Here is a 24539-nt window from a genome sequence, read left to right on the forward strand (position 1 = left end):
CAATAGACAATAGATGCTGCAGTAGGCCATTCAGCCCTTCAAGCCAGCACCACCATTCATTACGATCATGGCTGATCATCCACAATCAGTATCCTGTTCCTGCCTTATCCCCATAACCCTTCATTCCACTATCTTTAAAAGCGCTATCCATCTCTTTCTTGAAACTATCCAGAGACTTGGCCTCCACTGCCTTCTGGGGCAGAGCATTCCATATATCCACCAGTTTCTGGGTGAAGAAGTTTTTCCTCAACTCTGTTCTCAATGGCCTACGCCTTATTTTTAAACTGTGTCCCCTAAAAAAAAAGGGTGGGAAGGATAGTGTGGTTGCATTAGCAATTTTCCAGTCCTCTGGGACCCTCTGACTCCAGCGATTCCTGAAAGATCAGCACTAACGCCTCCATTATCTTTTCAGCTATGTCCTTCAGGCTCTTGGGTGTATCTGCTCCAGGTGAGTTATCCACCTTCAGATCTCTCAATTTTTCTAACAATTTTTCCCTTGGTGATGGCCACCATACTCACCTCTGCCCTCCCCTCAACTGTCTTGAATCTTTGGGATAATACTCGTGTCTTCCACCGTGAAGAACGAACTTATTCAGTTCCGTAGCCATTTCTTTGTTCCCATTTCCTACTTCTCCAGCAGCCCAATGTCCATTTTTGTCTCTCTTTTGTCCCTTTTATATCCAAAGAAACTCTTGCATCTTCTTTTATGTTACTGGCTAACTTACCCAAATATTTAATTTTCTCCTTCCTTATTTTTTGTTGTTCTGTTAGTCTTTGTAGGCTTCCCACTGCCCTTCACCGGCTTTCTCATTTGCTTTTATGCTGTCCCCGACTTCTCTAGTTGGCCACGGTTGCCTCGTCCTCCCTTTAGTATGCTTCTTTTTCCTAGGGATGAATTTTTGCTGTCTCTCCTGAATTACTCCCAGAAATTCCTGCCATTGCCATTCCACTGTCTTTCCTGCTAGATTCTTTTCCCCAGTCAGTTCTGGTCAGCTCTTCATGCCCCTGTAGTTGCCTTTATTCAACTGTAATACTATTACATCTGATTCCACCTTTTCCCTTTCATACTGCAGAGTAAATTCGATCATATTATGGTAACTGCTTTCTAAGGGTTCTCTTCACCTTATGCTCCTGTATCAAGTCTGCCTCATTGTGCAACATTAAATCCAAAACTGATTGTTCCCTCATGGGGTCCACTACAAGCTGTTCCAAAGTGTCATCCCATAGACATTCCACAAATTCCTTTTCTTGTGATCCAATACTAAGCTGATTTTCCAAGTCCACCTGCATATTGAAATTCCCCCATGATCACTGTAACCAAGCCTTTCTTACATGCCTTTTCTATCTCCTGACGTATTTTGTGCCTCACATCCTGACTACTGTTTGGAGGTCTGTACATAACTCCCATTATGGGATTTTTAAAAAATCTTTTTGGTTCCTCAACTCTACCTACACAGATTCTACATCATCTGACCCTACTTTGTTTCTTGCTACTGATTTAATTTCATTTCTTACTAATAAGGCAACACCCGCCCTATCTGCCCACCTGCCGATTTCATAGGATGTATGTCCTTGAATACATCCTTCCATATGCATAACTTCACCTGCTCCACGCGTGCTGCTCAGACCCTCATTTCTGCTTTTGTTACTCCCTACTTAACTATTCCAGCCATCCCGGTTAACCTGTCATATTCTACCCTTTGTAAACTGGACGTCATTCAAACTTCTGCTGCCTCACATCTGAGTGTTGGCTGCAGACAAGCAATGTCTTGATTTTAACATTCTTATCCTTGTTTTCAAATTGCTCCATTGCACCGTAGCCTCACTCTCTCCCAGTAATGCTCCACACCGTGTTATCTCAGATTGTCCAGCATTGGCAGTTCCTACTAGCTCTGTAAGTATTTTAACACCTCTGCGAAACCTCTTCTCTTACCCTGCCTCTTTGACCTGTCTGTCTCCTCTCAGCCTATCCCCTTGCAGCCATATCTCTGATGCCCACCACGTCACACCTGCCAATTTTGATCTAAGCCTCAAGATCATTTACCTTATTTTGTACAGTGCATGCATTCAGATACAACACCTTCAGTCTTACATTGACAACCCTCTTCTCATTGTCATTCATTTATCCAGTGTGCTCGAAGTTTGATTCCTAGCCCTTTCCAAACACACTGTGCTAGAGACTTTAATAACCTTTCCTGAGTTCTCCTTTCATTTTGTTTTCATACATTTCCACCGATGTTAACCTCTTGCCTTGTTTCCTATTGGCAATTATACTTTTTGAAATTTTACCCTTCCCTTCATCCCTACTTTCTAGTTTAAAATCTTGTTGGCCACCCTATTTACCCTTTTCGCTTGAAAACTGGTCTCAGCTCAGTTCAGCTGGAGACCTTCCCTATGGTACAGATCCATCCTGTTCCAATACCCCAATGAAAAGGAACTGCTCTTTCTTTTCCTGTACCACTCTTTTAGCCACATGCTTACATCCCTTATTCTCATGTCCCTATGCCAATTTGCACAATTTCCCACAAAACATCAGCTAGTCCATTCTTGACCTCTCTTACAAACCGTCACCACTATACCCCACCTCCAAAACAATCACCTTATTCCTTGAACTTCCCAAATGATGGCCCCATTTCAGTGGCTCCTGGTTCTGCCAGCCCATAAATGAGATCCAGTGGTTAAGGTAGTGAAACTATGCCATCCTTTGCTATAGCATCAAGCAGAGGTCATTGAGCAGCATGCAATGGATATCCTCCCCTCATTTTTTTTTACTATACTGACAGGCAACCTAATCCCATCATGCACTGCAGGAATCTGAAGAAACCCAACATGACCACTGCCACCCTCGGATAGATTCACTGGCATCTAGTCCACAAATCAAGAATCTTACAAAGCAATTCAAGCAAAACTCTTCAATAAGGTGTGCGCTTAGACAATTTCAATCAGCTTCCAAAATCCAAAAGATGAGTAGAGCAGTGGGGAAAAGATAGGGAGCTGTTACTACATAATGTTCTCTGACAGACAGTCACTAAGAGGCACTGTCTGATCTCAATGTCCATTTGGCTCATCCATGTGTCTAGGACTGGCACCCTGTGGCTCCTGACGCAAGTCATCTCATTCCACCAACCCAGGGACTTACTTTGTGTTATGTTGTGCTGGAATGTGGCTGAGGTAGATCCAGTAGGCGTGGTGGTGGTGATGTCCGATTCTGAAGCAAAACTGAGCAGGTTGAGCGGGAGCTGGAAGGGCAGGGAGACGGGAACCAGACCGCCCAACATGCTGAACGCGGCAGCTGAGTTCAGGGATGCCGAGGTTGCATTCAGATTTGTTACATTCAGGGGAGACGTCATTAGGGTCAGAGGTGATGTGTTTGCCAATAAGGTCGATCCAGCAGTTGCCTAGAACAACAATAAGTTTATTTAAATAGCGTCCTCAATAGAGTAAAAGATCCCTATGTACCTCATCAAACAAATATGGCCCTGAGAAGCATGCGGATATATTAGGGTTGATGGTTTATAAACAGTGTTCTGAAGGCAAAGAGTTTAGGGAAGGAATTCCAATGCTTAGGGTGCTGAAAACTGAAGTTGCGGCTGCTAATGTTGGAGAGATCAGGATTGGAAGACTGTGGCTGCTAATGTTGGAGAGATCAGGATTGGAAGACTGTGGATATCATGGAAGGTTTTAGGGCTGGGGAACATTACAGGGAGAGAGTGAGCCAATGGTGCAACGGAGCAATTTGAAAACAAGGATAAGAATTTTAAAATCCATTCATTGCCTGTCCTGTAGCCAACATTCAGATGTGAGGCATAAGTTTAAATGACGTCCAGTTTACAAAGAGTAGAATATAACAGGTCAATCGGGATGGGTTGGAATAGGTAAGTAGGGAGTAACAAAAGCAGAAATGAGAGTCTGAGCAGCACGCGTGGAGCAGGTGAAGTTATACATATGGAAGCAAGCCATCCATGATGTTATATGAATGTGCGGTCAGGAATTTATCTCAAGGTTAAAGTTGTATCAAGATTGTGAACAGTCTGGTTCAGATGCAAGACAGCTGCCAGGGAATTTGGGGATCAAGTTCAATGGTTTCAAATTTTCCCAATATTTAACTAAAGGAGATTTCTGCTCATCTAACACTGGATGTCAAGTAAGCAATTTGAAGATTTAGAAACAGTATGGTCAAGTCACAAGAGGTGGTGGTGAGGTAGGACTGGCTACTGTCAGTATACATGTGGCAAGTAACACTGCTTTCAGAAGATACTACCAAAGGGGCAGCATGTAGATGAGAAAAGGTTGGGGGTGAGGGAGCAGGGAAGAGGGAAGAGGAGGGCAGATCCTTGAGAGGCACCTAAAATATAATGGTACCCAAGCAGGAAGAAAAAGTGATTCTGTGGATTAACAATAATGGAACAAGGTACATGTGATGCTACCCAGATGGACAAAGGGGGAGAAATAAATGTGCGATCAACTAGAGCAGGGTTTAAAGTACAAGGGAGGGGTGGGCAGGTCTGCCTCCAACACGTTCGGAAGTGAACTCATCATCATCAGCAAACATGGCAGAATTACAGCCTGTGATTGGGGGAATACTGAGCAGTTAAGGAAATAAACGGTGGCAGTAAGGGAGTTCCCAGGGTGCCATAACTGCCTTTTGTCAGGATCCATGAGCTGGAGCTTTTGTTTTGGGAGTGAAGGTCTTGCCACTTGGGAGAAGTCAGAGTAAGTGGCTGTAAGAAGGCTGGGAAGGTGAGGAGGGCACTGCAAAATAATAGAACAATTTTAAACCTGTCAGTCAACTGCAACCCAGGAAAACTTTAAATCACTGAAGTAATGAACTCCTTGCATATGAGTGTGGAATCTCTAGTATAAAGCTGCAAAAAATCAGTACCTTCTTTATGGGGGAAAATGTAGAGGATGCTATTCTAATGAACACTGTCAATCTGAAACTTAAATTGGAGACTGAAATGTCATATATACGGGTGGTAACTGCTTGCTAAACTGCTGCAGCTTTAAGTACAGTGATGGAAATGCATTAGCTGTGAAAGATGTGTTTAGGTTAATGATGTTTCATGTGTAGAAGAGCGGACCAGTTATTAACTTATGCTTACCACCTTGTGTCATACTGTGCTGTCTAGGAAATGAACGCCTCTTTGCAGAATTCGGCTTTACGTCTAATGGAGGGTTGTTAATTATTACGGATATTCATGACTTTTTCCAATTCTGCCTGTTAGTCCAAATACCCAAAATGTCAATCCCAATACAGAAGAAATTATTCCTGCATTAATTCAACACCTAATAACTGAGTTCATGAAAATGAAAGAGGAGCCCCTGAAAATCAAAATATAGCTCCTGATTGTAGTCTCAAAGGCTGATGTATTCAGTACTGTATGATTCTATTAAAGTTGAAACGTAGCCCTTTAAAAATAATTGTTCCCTTATCAAGATGGATCAATCAGAAGCAGCAAAGGGAACAACTTCACAGCCCCTAAGATACAATTAAATTTAAATTCAGCAATTCACATGAGACACAAATGGAATGGGAAAACATGGAAAGGATAAGCTGCACAGTCAAAATCATTTTTTAAAACATTTTAAAATTTGAAGCAATTTCTCGATGAAAGGGTCACACTCCTCCTCAATGCAATCTTTCAATCTGTTGCCAGGTTGTTCAGTGCTGTAGTCCGGTCAATCTGTTAGTTACCAGGAGAAACAACAATTCATATCCAACATTCAGTCCAGGGTAACTCTGCTCTTGGTCCTCCTTCCTCAACATCACTATCTTACTCTTTCTACAGTGGCATGGTTAAAAATACTTGCTAAACAGCACCTTTGGCAGAACATTCCAAATTACTTTATAGCCAATGAATTAATTCTGAAGAGTAGTCAACTTTGCATGGTAGGAAATTTAGTAGCCAATTTGTAATCGGTAAGATTCCATAAACAGCAACAACTTTAGTGGTGTTGGTTGAGAAAAGAACGTTAATCAGGATAGCAGTACATCAGATTTTTTTTAACATCCACTCGACAGGACACTCAGTTTCATGTTTCAACAGAACCACAGCAACTGCTTTATCAACAACTGTCCCTTTAGCATGTCAAAAGTGGGGATGTTTGCTGATGATTGCACAGTGATTGCAAAATTTCTCAGATAATGAAAGGATCTATGGCAGCATGCAGCTGATCAAGAACAATATTCAGGTGTGGGTTGACTTGTAGTGGGTGCACCATACAAATGTTACCAATGACCATCTCCGTCAAGACAACCTAGTCATGTCATTTAATTATACTTCCATCGTGAATCCTCCATCAATAAGTTGGGGATTACACCTGATCATAAACTTAACTGGTCATGCCCATATAAATACTGTTTGACCAAGAGTAGCTCACAGGCTGGGGATTCTGCAGAGAGTGACTCACTTCCTAACTTCCAAAGCCTGTCCAACATTTTGAAGACACAGGTTAAACAACACCATCCAACATCAAATAATCTGTTTGACTGACAACTTCTCTATTAATTGAAACACACCCCATACCATCAACACACAGTGGCTGCTCTGAGTATCAGGTATACTCAGCAACTTGACAAGACTTTTTGCAAACACGTTCTAAACATGGGACCTCCACTAACTACACAGACAAGGGCAACAAATACACCGGGAAACCACCGCACCTGTAAGTTCCTCTCCAGTCACAGGCCATCCTGACTTGGAGCTCTGGCATTCCTTCACTGTTAGGTGAACTCAAAATTAGTTTGGCAGGGAGATGGGAACCTCAGGGGATGCTCTCAGTTGCTACAGTGGGTGAGGGCATAAGGAAAAAGAGAATCAAGACTGTAAATTAGAAACAAAAAGCAGCGGAGCAGTGTAGCATTAAGATGAGTGGAAACCAGGTAGTGACAGAAAAAAGTGAGAATTGTTTGAAAACAAAGGTTCTTCTGGTGGAGCTGTCAGGATTTAAAAACGTACAAAAACTAGCATACCTGAATGTTTGCAACATTCAAAACAAGATAGATGAGTTGACAGCGCATCATGAACGGGTATGATTTGGTGGCCATTAGTAAGGCATGTTTGCAGGATGGTCATGACCGGGAGTGAAATATCCAGAAATATCAGAATATTCAAATGGACAGACAGGAAGGAAAAGGAGTCATATATCTCTAATATTTAAGGGTGACATCAGGGCGACAGTAAGAGATGATATAGGTTCTATGGAGAAAAAGATTGAATCATTCTGGGTGGAAATTAGAAATAGTAAGGGAAAGAAGTTACAGATAGATGTAGTCTACAGGCCACCAAGAAATAACACCAGGGTGGGCAGGCGATAAAGAAATAACTGACGCACGTAGAAATGGTACGGCAATTATCATGGAGGATTTTAATCTACATGTTGATTGGTCAAAGCAAGTCGGTCAAGGTTGTCTTGAGGAAGAGCTCATGGAATGCATCCGTGATAGCTTCCACAAACAGTATATAATGAAACTATGAAGGAGCAAGCTATCTGAGATCTGGTCCTGTGTAACGAGACAGGAATAATTGATGGTCTCATAGTTAGGGATCTTCTCGGAAGGAACGATCACAGTATGGCTGAATTTAAAATACAGATGGAAGGTGAGAAGGTAAAATCCAAAAATCAATGCCTTGTATTTAAACAAAGGAGACTACAATGGGGTGAGGGAAGAGTTGGCTAAGGTAGACTAGGAGCAAAGACTGTCTGGTGGGACAATTGAAGAACACTGGAGGACTTTCAGAGATTTTTCACAGTGCTCAGCAAAAGTAAATACCAGTGAAAAGGAAGGGCTGTAGGAAAAGAGATAATTAGCCATGGATAACAAAGGAAATAATGGAGGGTACCAAATTGGAAGCAGATGCATACAAACCCGCAAAGATTAGTGAGAAACTAGGGGATTGGCAAATCTTTAAAGGTCAACAGAAAGCCACAAAAAAAGTTATAAAGAAAGGTAAGATCAATTATGAGAGTAAGCTAGCTCAGAATATAGAACCAGATAGTAAAAGTTTCATTTTATGTGTTTGTGGAAAAAGAGTGGCTAAGGTAAACACTGGTCCTTTAAAGGATAAGAAGAGGGATTTAATAATGGGAAATAAGGAAATGACCAAAGCCAGGCTTCACAGCAAAAGACACAAATAACATGCCAATAATTGATGACGGGCAAGCAATGGCAGGTGAGGATCTAGAAGCCATCATTATCAATAAAGAGGTAGTGTTGGGCAAGCTAATGGGGCTAACGTTTGACAAGTTTCCCGGCCCTGGCAGAATACATCACACTGCACTGAAAGATATGGTGGGGGAAATAGCAAACGTGGTCATATAATTTACCAAAATTTGGTGGACTCTGGGGCAGTTCCACTGGATTAGAAAACAGCAAATGTGACGGTAATGATAAAAAAATGGAGGTAGATAAAAGGCGGGTAACTATAGACCCATTAGCTTAACTTCTGTAGTGGAAGCAGACCATTCGGCTCATTGGGTCCGTGGCGAACCTCCAAAGAGCATCTCACCCCCTTACCCTATCCCTGCATTTTCCATGACAAATCCACCCAGCCTACACAACCCTGGACATTATGGACAATTTAGCATGACCTATCCACCTAACCTGCACATCTTTGAACTGTGGGATGTAACTACAGCACCTGGAGGAAACTCACATAGACACAGAATGTGCAAACTACACACAGATAGTCACCCAAGGGTGGAATCGAACCTGGGCCCCTAGCGCTGAGGCAGCAGTGCTAACCACCGAGCTACCCTATGCCTGAATCTATCATCAAGGAAGAAATAGCGACACATCTCGATAGAAACTGTACCACTGGGCAGATATAGCATGGATTCATGAAAGGCAGGTCATGTTTAACTAATTTACTAGAATTCTTTGAAGACATTACAAGCACATAGAATAACCGGTGGATGTGGTGTATCTGGATTTCCAGAAGGCATTTGACAAGGTGCTACTTAAAAGACTGCTGCATAAGATAAAGGTGCACAGTGTTATATGTAATGTATATAGATAGAAGACAGGTTAATTAACAGGAAGCAAAGAGTATGGATAAGTGGATGTTTTTCTGGTTGATGATCAGTGGCTAATGGTGTGCTTCAGGGATCAGTGTTGGAATCACCAATGTTTACAATTTACATAGAAAATTTAGAGTTGGGGACCAAGTGTAGTATGTCAAAGTTTGCAGATGACACTTAAGATGAGTGGTAAAGCAAAGTGTAATAGAGGACACAAAGTCTGCAAGGGGTTATGGACAGGTTAAGCAAGTGGGCAAAGGACTGGCAGACGGAGTACAATGTTTGTAAATGTAAGGTCTTCCATTTTGGTAGGATTAATAGCAAAAGAGACTATTTAAATGGTTTAAAAAAAACTGCAGCATGCTGGTAGGGCAGAGCGACATGGGTGGCCTTTGGAAGAATCACAAAAAGTTGGTTTGCAGGTGCAGCAGGTCATTAAGGAGGCAAATGAAATATTGTCCCTCATTGCTACAGGGATGGAGTTTTAAAACAATAGGAAAAAATAGCTGCAGCTGTATCGGGTGCTGGTGAGGCCACACCTCAAGTACTGTGTACAGTTTGGTCTCCTTACTTGAGAAAGGATGTAATGGCACTGCCAGTGATGTACAGGAGGTTCACGAGATTGATTCTGGAATTGAGGGGTTTGGCTTATGAGGAGAGATTGAACAGACTGGGACTAAACTCATCCGAGTTTTGAAAAATGAGGGCGGGGGGGGGTGGATCTTACAGAAACATATAAAATTATGAAGGGAATAGATAAGATAGAAGCAGGGAGATTCTTTCCACTGGAAGGTGAAACTAAATCTAGTCGACATAGCTTCAAAATAAGGGGGAGCAGATTTAGGACTGAGTTGAGAAAGAAATTCTTCACCCAAAGGGTTGTGAATCTGTGGAATTATCTGCCCAGTGAAGTAGTTGACGCTACCTCGTTGAATTCTTTTAAGGTAAAGATGATAGATTTATGAACAGTAAAGGAATTAAGGATTACAGAGAGTGGTGGGTAAGTGGAGCTGAGTTCACAAAAAGAGCAGCCATGATCTTACTGAATGGTGCAGCAGGCTCGAGGGGCCTACTCTTGTTTGTTATGTTCTTATGCTCATTGTCAGTGAGTCAAAATCCTGGAAATCGTTTCCACCAGCACTGAGTGTATTTACAGTACACAGAATGCAGCTCACCATCACCTTCTGAAGGGCAAAGTTGCATAGATAATCAACATTGGTTTTGTCAATGCATCCAGAATCAATGAATTAATACTTTTAGAAATATAGTTTGTGGGACCTAACTGCATGCAATCTATCTGCTGTGTTATGCACAGAAGTGATTACACTTCATAAGTGTGAAAAGACGACATGTCATTGGCTATAAACGCCTCAGGTTGTCTTGAGATTGTTGCCAGATATCAACTAATACAAATCTTTATGAAAAGGAAAATCTACAGTCAGCACGTGCAACAATACCTAAGTGTTGTAAGTAACTGCACAGTGGAGTGCTGGGCACCCACCACTGAGGTCACCTTGTAACAGAGCAAGTATCTTCTCATACATTACTTTACATCAGTCCATGAATCTGTCACTCGGTAAGGAGGAATTCAGTATTCAAAAATTTTGCATATGTGTGAATTAGGAGCAGCAGCAAGCCACTCAAGCCTGCTCTGCCATTTAATAACATCATGGCTGATCGAATTAGTTGACATTCCCCAACTACTCCAACATTTCACTCCATGCTTTTTGAAAATCTGCAAACCTCTACCTTACATTCAAGGACTGTACTGCCGCTGTCAAGAAACAAAGAAACCTACAGGACAGGAACAGGCCCTTCGGCCCTCAAAGCCTGCACCGATCAAGATCCTTTGTCTAACCTGTCATCTATTTTCTAACGGTATGTGTCCATTTACTCCCTGCCCATCCATGTACCTGTCCAAATATATCTTAAAAGACGCTAACGTGTCTGCGTCTACCACCTCCGCTGGCAACGCGTTCCAGGCGCCCACCACCCTCTGTGTAAAGAACTTTCCACGCGTATCTCCCTTAAACTTTCCTCCTCTCACTTTGAACTCATCAAGAAGATGTAAATGATACCTGAAAATGGGTGTGTTGTCTTATGAGGAAAGGTAGGACTTGCCAGGCTTAAGCAAAAGCCTGTCTAGCTCTGTCTGTTGTTCTGGAGGCCCATACACAATGCAGTATGACACTGAACCTCGCATAACAGGAGAGGAGCTAGGTCCTGACAGTCAGTTGATGGCCAGGGAGTTAGTTGATTCAAACCAAGGTTTTGGGGCACGGTACTAGAAAGAAAAAGGAGAACCCGCAACTAGGAATCTGGTAGGAAAATTGGTGCACATGCATCAAGTAACAAAATGTAATACCTGGCTGAAATGCCCAGCAGGGTTTTATAAACTGCATATAGGTTGTTGGGTCAAGTACAAATAGTCACATTTAACTGCACCCAAATAACTCCTGTTTGGGAAAGTTCACTATGGCTACTAGAGTCTGAGAACACTACCTTGCTCCAATGGAAAGTTTTAACACGAGGGGCTTAGGGCAGAATGTGGGTCTCAAGAGGCAATGCACACACAGAGCAGGTTCTCTACTCCTTTTGCACTGTACCCCTTTTCAAAGCCAAATTATGTATGTCCTTGTTTGCTATAATCTGCCAGCACTACTCACAAACAAAGCTTTCACTGTACTCAGATACAGGTGACTACAATAAATCAAAATAAATCAAATCAAATCATCATTCCAAGGTTTGGTGTCTGAAACTAAACAGAACATGTGAAAAACAAAACAAAATTCAGACAATCAGTCCACATAACAGTAATCCAGACGGTATCCAAACAAGATTCAGAAAAAAAAACTGAAGGATTAGTTTCTCAATTTTCTATTTCAGCTAGCTTGAGATAAACCTGTTTCTCACACAAAATTCCAATAAAGAGGGAGAACCATAAAAATAGTAAATCCAGCAGGTAATTACCTGGATACCAGTTGATGCTCCTGAGCCAGAGGGGGTTCTGTGTAGGGAGGGCAGCATTTTTATAGCAACCTGAGGGCCACCTCCGGGCCCCCCACTCACACTAGTCCTACTGACAGTTCCGCTTGGGCTGCTCCTGTTAGCAGCTACACTGCTCAGAGCCCCAGTCCGAGTGACGGAGGTGCTTGTGGTGCTGCGGTTCGGGGTGCTCATTCCTGCTGCCCCAGCAACGCTGCTCCTACTGGCAGTTCCGCTGCTCCTGACGGGTGTCCCGCTCACACACAAGCTGCCACGGCTGACTGCTCCGCCCGTTGCGCTTCTGCCGAGAGTCCCGGTACCTGGTGGGCTGGCCATTTTCTGAGGCACTGAGGTTTTTTTTACAAGGGCTGTTGACTGCTGCTGACCAGCAACTGATCCGGAAGGTGAGTGTCTGCTGCTAGACGGGCTGCTGGAGTGTTTGCCGCTGCTTTGCCGACTTGTTGGGCCTCCGGTCAGATTGCTTGACCCTGTCGACACATTCTGGTTTGTGGTACTTGAAGGGGTTGTGGGTTTAGGTGGGCTAGCCATGGAGAAGGGAGGTTTAAAACCTTGGGCTGAGGTGCTCGAAGGCACTGCAGATTTGGACATGTAATCGCTAGAGGTAGACGGGCTGATGCTGGTCCTAGACACCGTGGGAGAAACCTGGGCATTGCTAGTAACTGATGGGGAAAAGGATGTTGGGTAGGCAGTTGACTTCTCCGAAAACTGTGGCATGTGACTCGAGAGCAGATGCTGTGGACAGGCATTCAACTTTACAACTGGATTTTGGAGCGTTTTTCCAGTGGTAATTTGGGGGTGTGACACTAGGCTGTTGTGGTGCATGTTGGATTGGGATTGTTGTTTCGTGGATTGGGTCTGTGACTGGCTCAGTCTCTGCAATCCAGGCTGGTGCTGTTTGGCTGTGGAAGTCAATGAAGGAAGTTTGGACGTTTGGGATGATGGGGCAGTGTAGCCGGCGATCAAGCTGGTCATTCCCGGTCGAGAACCTTCCTGGGATTTCTTGCTGCTTGAACTATGGCCAAATAAATGACTGAAGGTTGAAGGGACAGGTGACTGCGTGGACACTTTTGGAGATGATGTACCTGACTTTGGAGAGGGGGCAACTACTTTTGGAGACTGAGTGGCTGCTTTCAGAGACGGGGTACCTGCTTTCAGAGATGGTGTGGCTGCTTTCGGGGAACAGGATGCTGTTTTTGGGGAAAGTACCAGAGGTGTGACCTTGGCTACGGCCTTTTTATCTTCTTTCGCCACAGGGTGAGGTCGAGGTGCAGGAGGGACAGAATTATTTACAATCCTGCCGATCTTGGTTGAATTATTGAAGACAGACAATGCATCCGAGACTGATTCGAGGGAAGGGGGTTTAAGGGAGAGATCTTCATCAAGAGAATCATCCAAGTAAATAGTCTCCCTGTTTGGATTACCACTGGAGCTTGATATACTGACAGGCATGATTTTGCTCGTTGGCACCACTTTCGGGACAGTACTGGCTGGAGTAGAGATTTTCTGCTCTTTCTTGGGACTTGAATCCTATTGAAAGGGAATGAACAAACTCAATAAGGGTCAGGAGTGTGCTTACTTCACCCCCTCCCTCCCACCCAAACCTCAATATCATCTGCCAACAATAAATTGTCCACATCCCCAAAACAAATAATTAACTAGCCAATGCCTGTATGAGTTTGAGTTACTGCTTGACTCGTTCAGCCCCAACACTGCTTCTAACCCAAGAGAGAAAAAGCCATGACTGTTATTGGGCTGGGGACCGGCAGGAAAATTCCTGTATGACTAGCGATCGAGGGAAGCGGAAGTTGAGGGGTGACCTGGTGGAGGGCTTTAACATAGTGAAAAGACTAGACAGAGTAAATAGTGAATAAATATTTCCATTTGTGGGTGAGACCAAAACTAGGGACGAGAAATGTAAGGCAGTTCAAGAAAATCTAAGAAATTCAGGGTAGAGTGCAAGATGCAAGAAGAAAATGGGGAAGGAGAGAAAAGGGATAAACAGGCAATGGGTTATTAATGCCCATTTCAGTGATGCATCTCTTTGCCTCACAGGTACCAGCTAAGGCAAGCTGCGTGCACACTGACCCTTCACCCTTCTCCTGGGCCAACCCCCATCTGCTACCCTTCCACACTAATGCCACCTGCACTGATCCTTAATGCCGTCATCCCAATGCTCAACAAATGTACGGAGCAAGGCCAAAGGAACACAAGTTTTGTTTGCAAGAAAACTAGTTCCCAAAGCAGGTCTTCAGAATTTTTTCTTGGGAAGGAGATAGAGGCGGGTGGTGCAGGTTTGGGGAATGATAAGGTTGGAGGCTGTGGGTGGGAGTTTTTTTTTGGCAAGGGGATAGAAGCGGGCAGTGCGGTATTGAAGAACGATTTTTTTTGTGAAGGAGATAGAAGTGGGCGGTGCCTCCAACCTCATCATTCCCCAACCCCGCACCGCCCGCTTCTATCTCCTTCCCAAAAAAAAATCAGTTCGCAACAAACAACTACACCTCCCAGTCGTGAACCATTTCAACCCCCACCACACCCCTTTCCTTGGACGACATGTCCATCCCGGGCCTCCTGCATTGCCACAATGACGCCACCCAAAAGATTCAGGAACAACTTCTCATATTTCGCTTGGGAATCCTGCAGCCCAAGGATATCAATGTGGACTTCACAAGCATCAAAATATCCCCTCCCCCGACCACATGCCAAAACCAGCCCAGTGAGTCCCCACCTCCCTAACCATTCCTCCCACCTCAAACTCCACCACCCCTCTCCTACCTACTAACCTCATCCCGCCCCCTTGACCTATCCGTCCTTCCTGGACTGGCCTATCCCCTAACTCCCCACCTACATTCACCTTCACTGGCTCTAATCCCACCTCTTTGACCTGTCTGTCTCCTCTCACCCTATCTTCTCCTTTATCCATCTTCTATCCGCCTCCCCTGTCTCCCTATTTATTTCAGAATCCCCTTCCCCTCCCCCATTTCTGAAGAAGGGTCCCAACCTGAAACATCAAGCTTTCCTGCTCCTCTGATGCTGCTTGGCCTGCTGTGTTTATCCAGCTTCATACCGTGTTATCTAGTTCCCAAAGCAATTCACTGCATTTCTGATAGGGCACTGTATCTTCCTTTCCATAAATAAATCAAAACATGTTTGCTTGAGGGAGAAAGAGAAAAATTCACCTTTACTTTAGGTTTTGGGGCTAATATCACCTTCTTCTTGGCCCTAGGAAAGGAAATACTGTGAGAAAAAGAAACTCTGACTCCATCAACTTCAAGAAAATTGCTTAAAAAGGTATTACAAACAAAAATGTATTGTAAAACATATAGCACCTTAGTTAGCATTCAAAATAGAAAACAAAAAGAATGTTTAGGTAAATTCTTTGGTCAGTTTTGAAGAAACATTTTCCCTAAAATCTCAAGCTGTCTTTTTAACACTGAATGAGCTGCTGCACATTTCCAACACTCACTTCAGTCTGGGGGTATTCTTTTTGTTCCAGTATTTGTTCTCAGGATGTGATATTGGCAAGGCAGCATTTGGTCCTAAACCTAACACAGTGAGATAGTGACAGTGGATCTTGGCTGGGTAGTGTTGGTTAGCCACATCAGGTGTGGTCAATTGTAGTCAGGTGAAGGTCATAATGGACAGATAAAGGAGGCTGGATCTCTCTCTTGAAGGATGTTACTGAACTCATTGAGATCTTATGGTAATGCAGCAGCCCATTTCTTTCCTGATGCCAGCCCACAGATCAGCAAATTTATTGAACTCTGTTGGCAAGCATACAATTTGAACTGAGAACCTCTGATGAAGAAACCCAGTGCAGAGACCACGTCACCATTATATCTCCTAATTTGCTTTTTTTGGGTTTTGGGTATCCCAGTACTGAAACAATTCGCATCCTGCATCCCAAATCATTTCATGTTTGTAAACTGGGTGTGCCCCATGAACTGATTTATTGGTCATTGAAACGGACAGGAAAAGGAATTTACAAGAACACAAGAAACTGGACCAATAGACTATAGAGCCCATTGAGTGTGTTCTACCATTCAATAATGACACAGCTGATTCTGGGGTTCAACTCCACTTTCCTGCCCACTCTCAAATTCCCTTGATTCTGAGAGACACCAGAAGTCTCACCACCTTAGTCTTAAATGTACTCAATGATGGGGACTCCACAATTGTCTGGAGTGGAAAATTCCAAAGAATCACTGTTCTTTGAATGAAGTTATGTCTCAATTCAGTAAAGATATAATTTTTCATAAGGTCTTGTGGCTGAGGTTAGTGCTGGAAATGCACAATTGATCAGTGGCAGCTCATTGTTAATATGGTGCTTTGGTACGGAGTGTGGTTAGGTTATCAGGACAGTACTGAACATCCTGTTTGTGACTATGTAAGACTGAGTAATCTATTATTATTGAATCACACATCTCTGAAATCACGAAATACAAGTCTTAACATAATGGGTATGGCACTTGCATTTATATCGGTCCTGTAGTATAGAACGTTTCCTAACTAAAGGTTCTATAGACACGTGTGTCAAAGCAATATGTTTTATTTAATTGCATACAATGCATTTACTCCTCATCAAACTCAATTTTTGATGACTTCGATTTTAATTTTTACCATTAAATTGCCTATGCACACAGAAGAAAATTATATCTAATGGTGTGTTCGCAGTTATGGCCATTGAACATTCCCACCTAATTGACCAGTGGGTGTTACATTACTTTCCAGGCCATTGAAGACTCCATATTTTCTTTTCAAAGCAACTGTGATGATTATAAAGACAGCATGTAAAGGGGTGAGCAGAAATCCCTCTTGTTCACAGCACACCACAACAATTTCACAGGGCTGTTCTGAGGCAGGTTTACAATGGATTTAAAATCGTTTCCATTAAAAAAGCATCAATGATTTCATGTCCTTAAATAGGGTGCTTAGCAAATATATATATACCACCAGTATGGCTGTTGAATGGGTGGTTTCAGAGCAAAACCTTGGGCAGAATATACAGCACAGTCTTCGCATGAAGATCTTAATTATGTGCAGAGATTTATGAATTTGAGATTGTTTGCCACATGGCAGAGAAAGTCGAGGAAAAATTTAACATAGCTGTCCAAAATTAGTCAGAATTTTTTTAGAGTAAATAAGACAAAACCAACTCTGCAATTAAGAATAGTCTGTAATTAATTAGCAAAATTATTTCAAATAATTTGCAAAAGGGCCAGAGGTAAAGTGAGAAATTTGTTCTATAAAACGAGTCATCATCTAGAGACCAAGTGAATAGTAACTTCAAAAGGGAATTGGATAAATACTTGAAAAGGATAACAATTTGCTGGGGTCTGAGGAAACAGTGGCGGAGTGGGACCAACTGGGGAGGGTGGATATCTCTACCAGCAAACTGAAGGGTTTCCTCTTGTGCTGGGAGATTCCAGGCTAGTCAGAATTCCCTTGACAGGAGGAGAGGATGGGAAAGTCTGTGGGCTGATTGTGTAGGGCACAGGTTTAATCAACTTCCCAATCAGTCTACTTTTCCATGCAGCTCTGTGAAGAAATAAAAATAGAAGATGCTGAAGAAATTCAGCAGGTCTGGCAGCATTAGTGGAGACAGAAACCAAATCGACTCTTCAATGGAACTCACTCCAAACAAGAACAGTTCCTTGAAATTTTCCTCTGAAAAGAGGATGGAGTTTCTGAATTCAATCCCTGTAAAACACTGGGAGCAATCTGATGTGATGAAGATGGCATTGATTTGTTCATTCATGGCAACAAGTGTTACTGACAGACTTTGTACCCTGATCTGTGGCAGTGTTCTATGTTCACAATCCCCTAACAGCTCACTTTTACTGCCCAACTATCTTGCATTCAGTAGTTAACTCCCAGTCACTGCTCATCTTTTTAAAGGAATTGAGATCTTATTTCCTCAGATTTTCTCCCCCAGAAGGAGTTGAAGTTGGTTCTAAGGGCATTCTTTGCTCCTCCTCCCAAATACCCATATTTTGTCACGTATCCGCTTGGACACTGAAAATTGAGCACTACAGAACTTACTTTGCGAAGAAATCTGTGCCTGCAGAGGGAAGGATGGGAAAATAGAAGAAAAAAAAACAACCGGCTATGGTTTTACTCACGGTGTGGCAGTCAGGTGATTGTGCACTCTCTTGCTCTCTTTAAGTAGCATCCTGAAACAGAAAAAGAGGCACATTATGGTCCTAGATTCAGACCATTATCAATGATTTTGAGGGGATGGGGTGGTCTGTCCTGTCCTATATTTCTGATCAGAATGTGAGATGTCATCAGAATCCCATTGTTTCAGTGACAGTTGCAGAGTAGAACTTCCTAGCATCTGCGTCAACATGATTTTAATCCTAACCCAAGAACATTACCCATGTACTAGACGATGGTTTTAAACCTTTATTCATAACAGTATTCTCTGTGCCTCTCAACCTGGTTTTGCTGTCAGCTTCCATTCTCTCAGGGCTGTGTAACTGTTCAAAGATATTTGATGTATATTTCCCTCAGCGCTGGGATCCCTGTGGAGCAGCGTTCAAGGACCTACTGATTATTGTGCCGCAATTTCCTTTACAACCCATTTCGGCACACTGGGAGCTGTGGAGACTGAAATCTCCCTGTCGAGAAGGCAGGTGCAATGTGGATTTGAGCAAAGTTCTGGTCTGCCCAACAGCCTTTAAAAACACCTGTGTTTATAGGAAGATAAGTCTTTGAATCATCAAGATAATGACAGGAGTAAAGTTAACTATTGGTGGAGGGGGCAGTAATCAGAAAACTGACTTAAATTGAGTTAAAGTAATTGTCCAAAGAACAAAAAGGGACAACAGGGAGATACAGCTTTTTAAATTAGTTATGATGGCCTGGAACATAGTGCTTTGACAGGAAGTGAAAGCGGATTAAATAGTAACTTTCCAAAGGGAACCAGATAAATATTTGAAAACATTTGCAGAGTGGGGGAAATGAGGCTATCTATTCACTATCCATTGATCTGTATGCCCTCCTTTTGAACTGTAAGGTCAATGATTCATTTCAGATCTGTCAGGACCCAGTGTTTCTAGATCAAGAAGGTTTGATTGCGATTTCTATGATGCCACTTTATCCATCAGGTCAAATTTCACAGCAGCAGCAAATGCTGAACTTGCCTCAAATGTTTCCTCTTTTGCACCATTCACTCAGATCTTTGCCTCCCAACCAATTCACCTGAATGTCGAACTAAGGTGGGCAGGAGCTCACCTCTTGGGAAACTGAAGACACAAAGCCCAAACAACAATTCTTCAGCCAATTTAGAGGGTGGGCAGAGTTGGCACCTGTTGTTCAAGCTGCTCTGTCAACACCTTTGTGCCACAACCACAGCCTTTCAAAATACCCTTCTCATGCATGGCCTGCCATTTTTGAAGGATCTCAGGAAGTGGTCAGCCAGCTTTATTCCTGGTCCAATGACATGCCAGAGGGAACATATTGTTCTGCAAAAATTGTATGTCAAATACTGACCTATTTCATGCTGCTGATGCTGTTAGTTTTAAAGAGCTACCCAGCTCAAAGAATGATGCTTGAGTTGTAAATGGAAGTTGTAAATTATTGTGAGATTATGACAAGATAAGCTGTTTACTGACATGGTTAGGGATAAATATTGTCCAGGATATGTTTCTTTGGGGTTGGGTGGGGAGGTGGGGAGGCGGCGATGGTGGCGGCGCCGGGGCGCGGTGGGGTGCTCCAGTCTTCAAAGTAAAGCTATGGAATCTCTTACATCCACTGGAGACTACAGATGGGACCTCGGTTTCACATTTCACTGCACCTCTAACAATGCAGCACTTTCTTGGTACAACACTTCAGAGTCGGCTTAGATTGAGCTCAAGCTTCTGAATACTTGAACCCACATCTTGATTACTCAGAAGGTAGCAAGCTACCCACTGAGCCATGGCCGACGTAGCTTGAGATGGAAATCCATGTACTCAATGGTAGCCAGTGTCTCTTGCTGGAAAGGGGGTTCTGATTAGCGCTCTGAACAGCTACACTGTCATTCCTGAAAAGGCCATGCTTGAGCTGGGGGAAGAATGATTAAAATGCAATCAGAAAGAAACAAAACGCTAAATGAATGAAACTAATACTCGAGCATCTGTCATTGTGCAAATCATTCATTTCTCTTCAAAATGTACAGAGACTGTAAAACGCAGTCCATCTTACCGTGCCTGCATCCAGCCTTTGGGCCAGATTGGTTTCACCTCAGTCTCCATAAATGCTTTCAGATAATCCTCTGCTGATTGTGACTTGTTTTGTTCCAGTTCATAACATCCTAGTTTTATCTTCACCAGGTTACACAGCAGGTCCCTGATTACAGCAATGATAAACAGAGAGTGTTGTCAGAATTTGGACATTTTCTTGGTTGCTGTTCACAGCCTCCACTTTCTTTATCCCAAATTTCTATCATCCTCTCCTGGAGGTGTTGCCCTTGGCTGCTTTACAGATCCAATGGATTATCAATCCTCCATTGTCGGCAAATGGCAACTCACATGAGAACCCAGACAGCCAGTACCTAACTTAGTGGAGTCAGATTTACTTCTGGGTGTCTCTCTTGCTTTCATGCCAAGCTGTATCTCCAGTAGACTCTCAAGTGTTAAAACACAGCTTCAACAATTACAAAGATAGAGAGCGTTTTCTAGACAACAGAACAAGCGGGTAAGGCTGTTTGAAAGCAAGAAAGTTTTGCCTTTGTTAAGAAGGTTAAGTCTCAGCAGAAGTGCTCTCAGCTGCAAGGCATCATATTTTAAGAAGATCAAGACCTCAGAGAGGGTATTTCTTCACTGGGATGAGCTCCATTTGTGTGGAGAAACCCAAAGGAAATGGATCCGATCTCCTTACAGCAAAGAAGGTTATGGGGGAAACCAGCTTAAGGCCCAGTATATCTTTTAAACCACTGACAAATACAGTGGCAGTTCCACAATTTTCCCCAGTAGCCCAACTGTACCACAGTGTGGGTACTGAGCTTTACAGATCAGAACAGTTCATCAAACTGGCTGTCAGCTGACTTCAGGGAAATTCTTTATCCCGATTGTCTAATTGCTATCCAGAAGGTCCCTGCTGGAGAGAAGTGAGAGAGGAGGTCAGGTACATTCCAAGGTTAAAGGCCTTTCTAACACTCAGTTCAGATAAGAGATGATTGGGAAAATACTGCAAATGTACAGGACATCAAAAAAGTCAGCAAAAAAACCTTTTCTTGTTTACACAACTGAAGCCCTGTGAATAAAATGTTGTCCATATGGACTTTCATGAGACATTTGATAAAGCACCTCATGGCTGGCTGATACAAAAGATAAAATCTCATAGGATTTGGATGAGCTGGCTAGATGAATACAAAACTGGTTTGGTCATAGAAAATAAAGTAGGGGCGGAAGGGTACTTTTCAGAATGGAGGTCAGCAAGAAGTGGTGCTCCGCAGGGAGCAGTGCTGGGACCTTTGTTGTGGTAAATTTAGGTGGTCTAATTAGTAAGTCTGCGTATCACACAAAATTGCCAGAAATGCAGATAGTGAGGAGTATTGTTAAGGGATGCAGCAGGATACAGATTGACTGCAGATTTGAACAGAGAAATGGCAGATGGAGTTTAAGGTGATGCATTTTGGAAGATTAAACTCAGGTGTAAATTGTATAATAAATGGCAGAACCGCACAGATCCCTGAAAGGTGGAACACAGGTGGATAAGGTGGTCAACAAGGCATACAGCATGCTTGCCTTCATTGGCTTGGGAAAGTTACGTTACAGCTGTATAAAACTTTGGTTGGGTCACATTTCGAAAATTGCATGCGGTTCTGGTCGCCATACCACCAGAAGGACGTGGATGCTTTGGACACAGAGTGCAAAGAAGTTTTACTAGAATGTTGCCTGGTCTGGAAGGCTTCAGTTATAAGGACAAGTTGGATACATTCAGATCGTTTTCACTGAAATGATGGAGGCTGAGGGGTGGCCCGAAAGAATTAAGAGACGCATTGATAGGGTGGGTAGTCAGAGGCTTTTTCCCAGGGTAGAAACTACAAGAGGACACAGGTTCAAGGTGAGGAGGGGTGTACGGAAGAATTGCAGGGAAGATTTTTAACACAGAGGATGGCGAGTGGCTGGGGCACGCTGACAGTGGAGGTGGGGGAAGCAGACACATTAGAAATGTTTAAGGTGCATCTTGACAGACACATGAACAGGACGGGAATAAAAGGATAGAAACCGCATATGGGCAAAAGTAGCGTGTCAAAATAAGGATAGAAATTAGCTTAGGCTTGGTGGGCCGAAGGGCCTGTTCCTGTGCTGTATTGTATTGTATAAAATCCTCTGCACCATCTTGAAAGTCTTGACCTCCTTTCCAAAGTGTCATGCCCACAGAAAATTAACCTTAGAATTCAAAAGCGACTAGTCAGAGAGAAAACATAAGCAGGAAATTGCACCTTTTTGTGACTTCCCAAAACCAATGAAGCATTTTTGAAGTGTCATCATTGCTGTAATGCGGGAAACAAAACAGGTTGCAGCACAGCCAACAGTCTGTGAATGACCAGATAATTTGAATAATAATATTACCCAAGAGATAAATACCAGCCAAGCCACCAGGAAGAATTCTCTGCATTTCTCTGAATGGTGATATACGATCTCTATGCCCTTCTGAGGGGCCAGCTGTGGCTTCAATTCATCTGAAGGATGGCACCTTTTACTGTACTGTAAAGCACTGGATTATCAGCCAGGAAATTTTTTTTTGATCAAGTTACTGGAATGGGTTTGAACCCACAATCTTTTTGACTCAGAGCGTTTTACCACTGAGCTGGGGCTGTGGAAGAAAACTCTACGCCGGCCGATTTGATAAAATGCATAGTATTCAGAACTTCAGAACACGAACTACTGCTGACACCTTTGTTAACCAGGATGACTGACTTAGACCAAAACATCAGAGGTTGACGTTGGGCCTCTGCCTGATAGGAACAGAGGGCAAGGCTGGCTGAACTCAGTCCAGTGAGAAACATCCATTACATCAGCATATAACGGACTTGAAACAAAAGCAAAGCATGGGAGAAACCCTGCAGGTCTGGCAGCATCTGTGGAAGAGAAACAGAGCTCATGCTTTCAGTACCATGACTTTTTCAGAAAAAGAAGTACCATGGCTTTTGAAACATTAACTTAGTTTCTCTCACCACAGATACTGCCATGGTGTTTCTCCAGGATTTTCTGTTTGTATTTCAGAGCTCCACCATCTGCAAATTTTACTTCTGTTAAAATGGATTTGAGCTCAGGTGTCAAAGATAAAAGTCCAGTGTCCCAACACAACACATGGTCATCTATATCTCCAATTACCCATTTCTGTGATCACTTGTCCTCTATAACGAATTACACGACACTAACAGGTTTATTTGAAAACTCAAGCTTTCAGAGCACAGCACCTTCATCAGGTGCAGCAAGAGAGCAGGACATACAGACATCAAGTTTACAGGCAGAGAGATCAAAAAGTCATACAAATGGCACGAATGGAGTGTCAGATAATAAGTCTCTGCAGGTGATTAATGGTGGTAGTTGGTGTGTAAAGTATTTATAAAAAGTCAATATCAGTGCTGTTCTAACAATCAGGCAAAGCGGTAGGAATATACAAAAGGGGACATCTCAGGTCAGACACTGAAATGTAGATGTCAGGCTTAGTTCAGAATCTTTCTGAGTTTTAACCTGGAGTCAGGCTGGTTTTAGTCTGAAAGCTGGAATTTATAAAAGGTGTCATACTGATTGACTGTGACTACAAATTGAGTGTTCTTTGAAAAGAATAAAATGTATCTGCAAATAAACGAACATTTTGGATGAAATGATTTACTACACAGATGTGTGCGCGAGAGCGAGACTGAGTATGCGCCGGGAAGAACGTGTGCATGTGAGAGGTCTGTGTATGTGGGAGCAAGAGAGAGGGAGAGCGCGAGGGAGAGGGAGAGGGAGAGCGCGAGAGAGAGAGAGCGCGCGCACGCGAGAGAGAGAGAGAGAGAGAGCGTGAGTGTGAGAAAGAGAGAGAGAGAGAGAGAAAGAGCGTGAGTGTGAGAAAGAGAGAGAGAGAGACCTACAGTGAGAGAGAGAGAGAGAGAGAGAGACAGTGAGAGAGAGAAAAAGAGAGAAAGAGTGAGTGTGAGAGAGAGAGAGAAAGAAAGAGAGAGAGAGTGTGAGAGAGAGATAGTGAGAGAGAGAGATAGTGAGAGAGAGAGATAGTGAGAGAGAGAGATAGTGAGAGAGAGAGATAGTGAGAGAGTGAGTGTGAGAGAGGGAGAGGGAGAGGGAGAGGGAGAGGGAGAGGGAGAGGGAGAGGGAGAGGGAGAGAGAGAGAAAGTGTGAGTGAGAGAAAGAGAGAGAGAAAGTGTGTGTGTGAGAGAGAGAGAAAGAGTGAGTGTGATAGAGAGAGAGAAAAAGTGTGTGAGAGTGAGAGAGACAGAGTGACAGTGTGAGTGGGAGAGAGAGTGAGAGAGTGAGAGAGTGAGAGAGTGAGAGAGTGAGAGAGTGAGAGAGTGAGAG

The 24539-nt window shown here is 43.1% G+C and overlaps 1 protein-coding gene across 1 annotated transcript in view; it reads right to left on the reverse strand.

The window, feature by feature from the left end:
- The window catches only part of LOC125446965 (ubinuclein-2-like), a 138277-nt gene that overhangs the window by 14035 nt on the left and 99703 nt on the right, over positions 1-24539 (reverse strand). Inside the window, exons 11-15 of the mRNA XM_048520997.2 lie at positions 20212-20355; positions 18147-18197; positions 15204-15246; positions 11992-13554; positions 3140-3398 (exon numbers count right to left, since the gene is read on the reverse strand). Of these exons, the coding sequence (XP_048376954.1) occupies positions 3140-3398; positions 11992-13554; positions 15204-15246; positions 18147-18197; positions 20212-20355 (2060 nt within the window). The remainder of the gene's footprint in view (positions 1-3139; positions 3399-11991; positions 13555-15203; positions 15247-18146; positions 18198-20211; positions 20356-24539) is intronic.

Source organism: Stegostoma tigrinum, chromosome 38 (assembly GCF_030684315.1).
Source record: "Stegostoma tigrinum isolate sSteTig4 chromosome 38, sSteTig4.hap1, whole genome shotgun sequence".
NCBI lineage: Eukaryota > Metazoa > Chordata > Chondrichthyes > Orectolobiformes > Stegostomatidae > Stegostoma > Stegostoma tigrinum.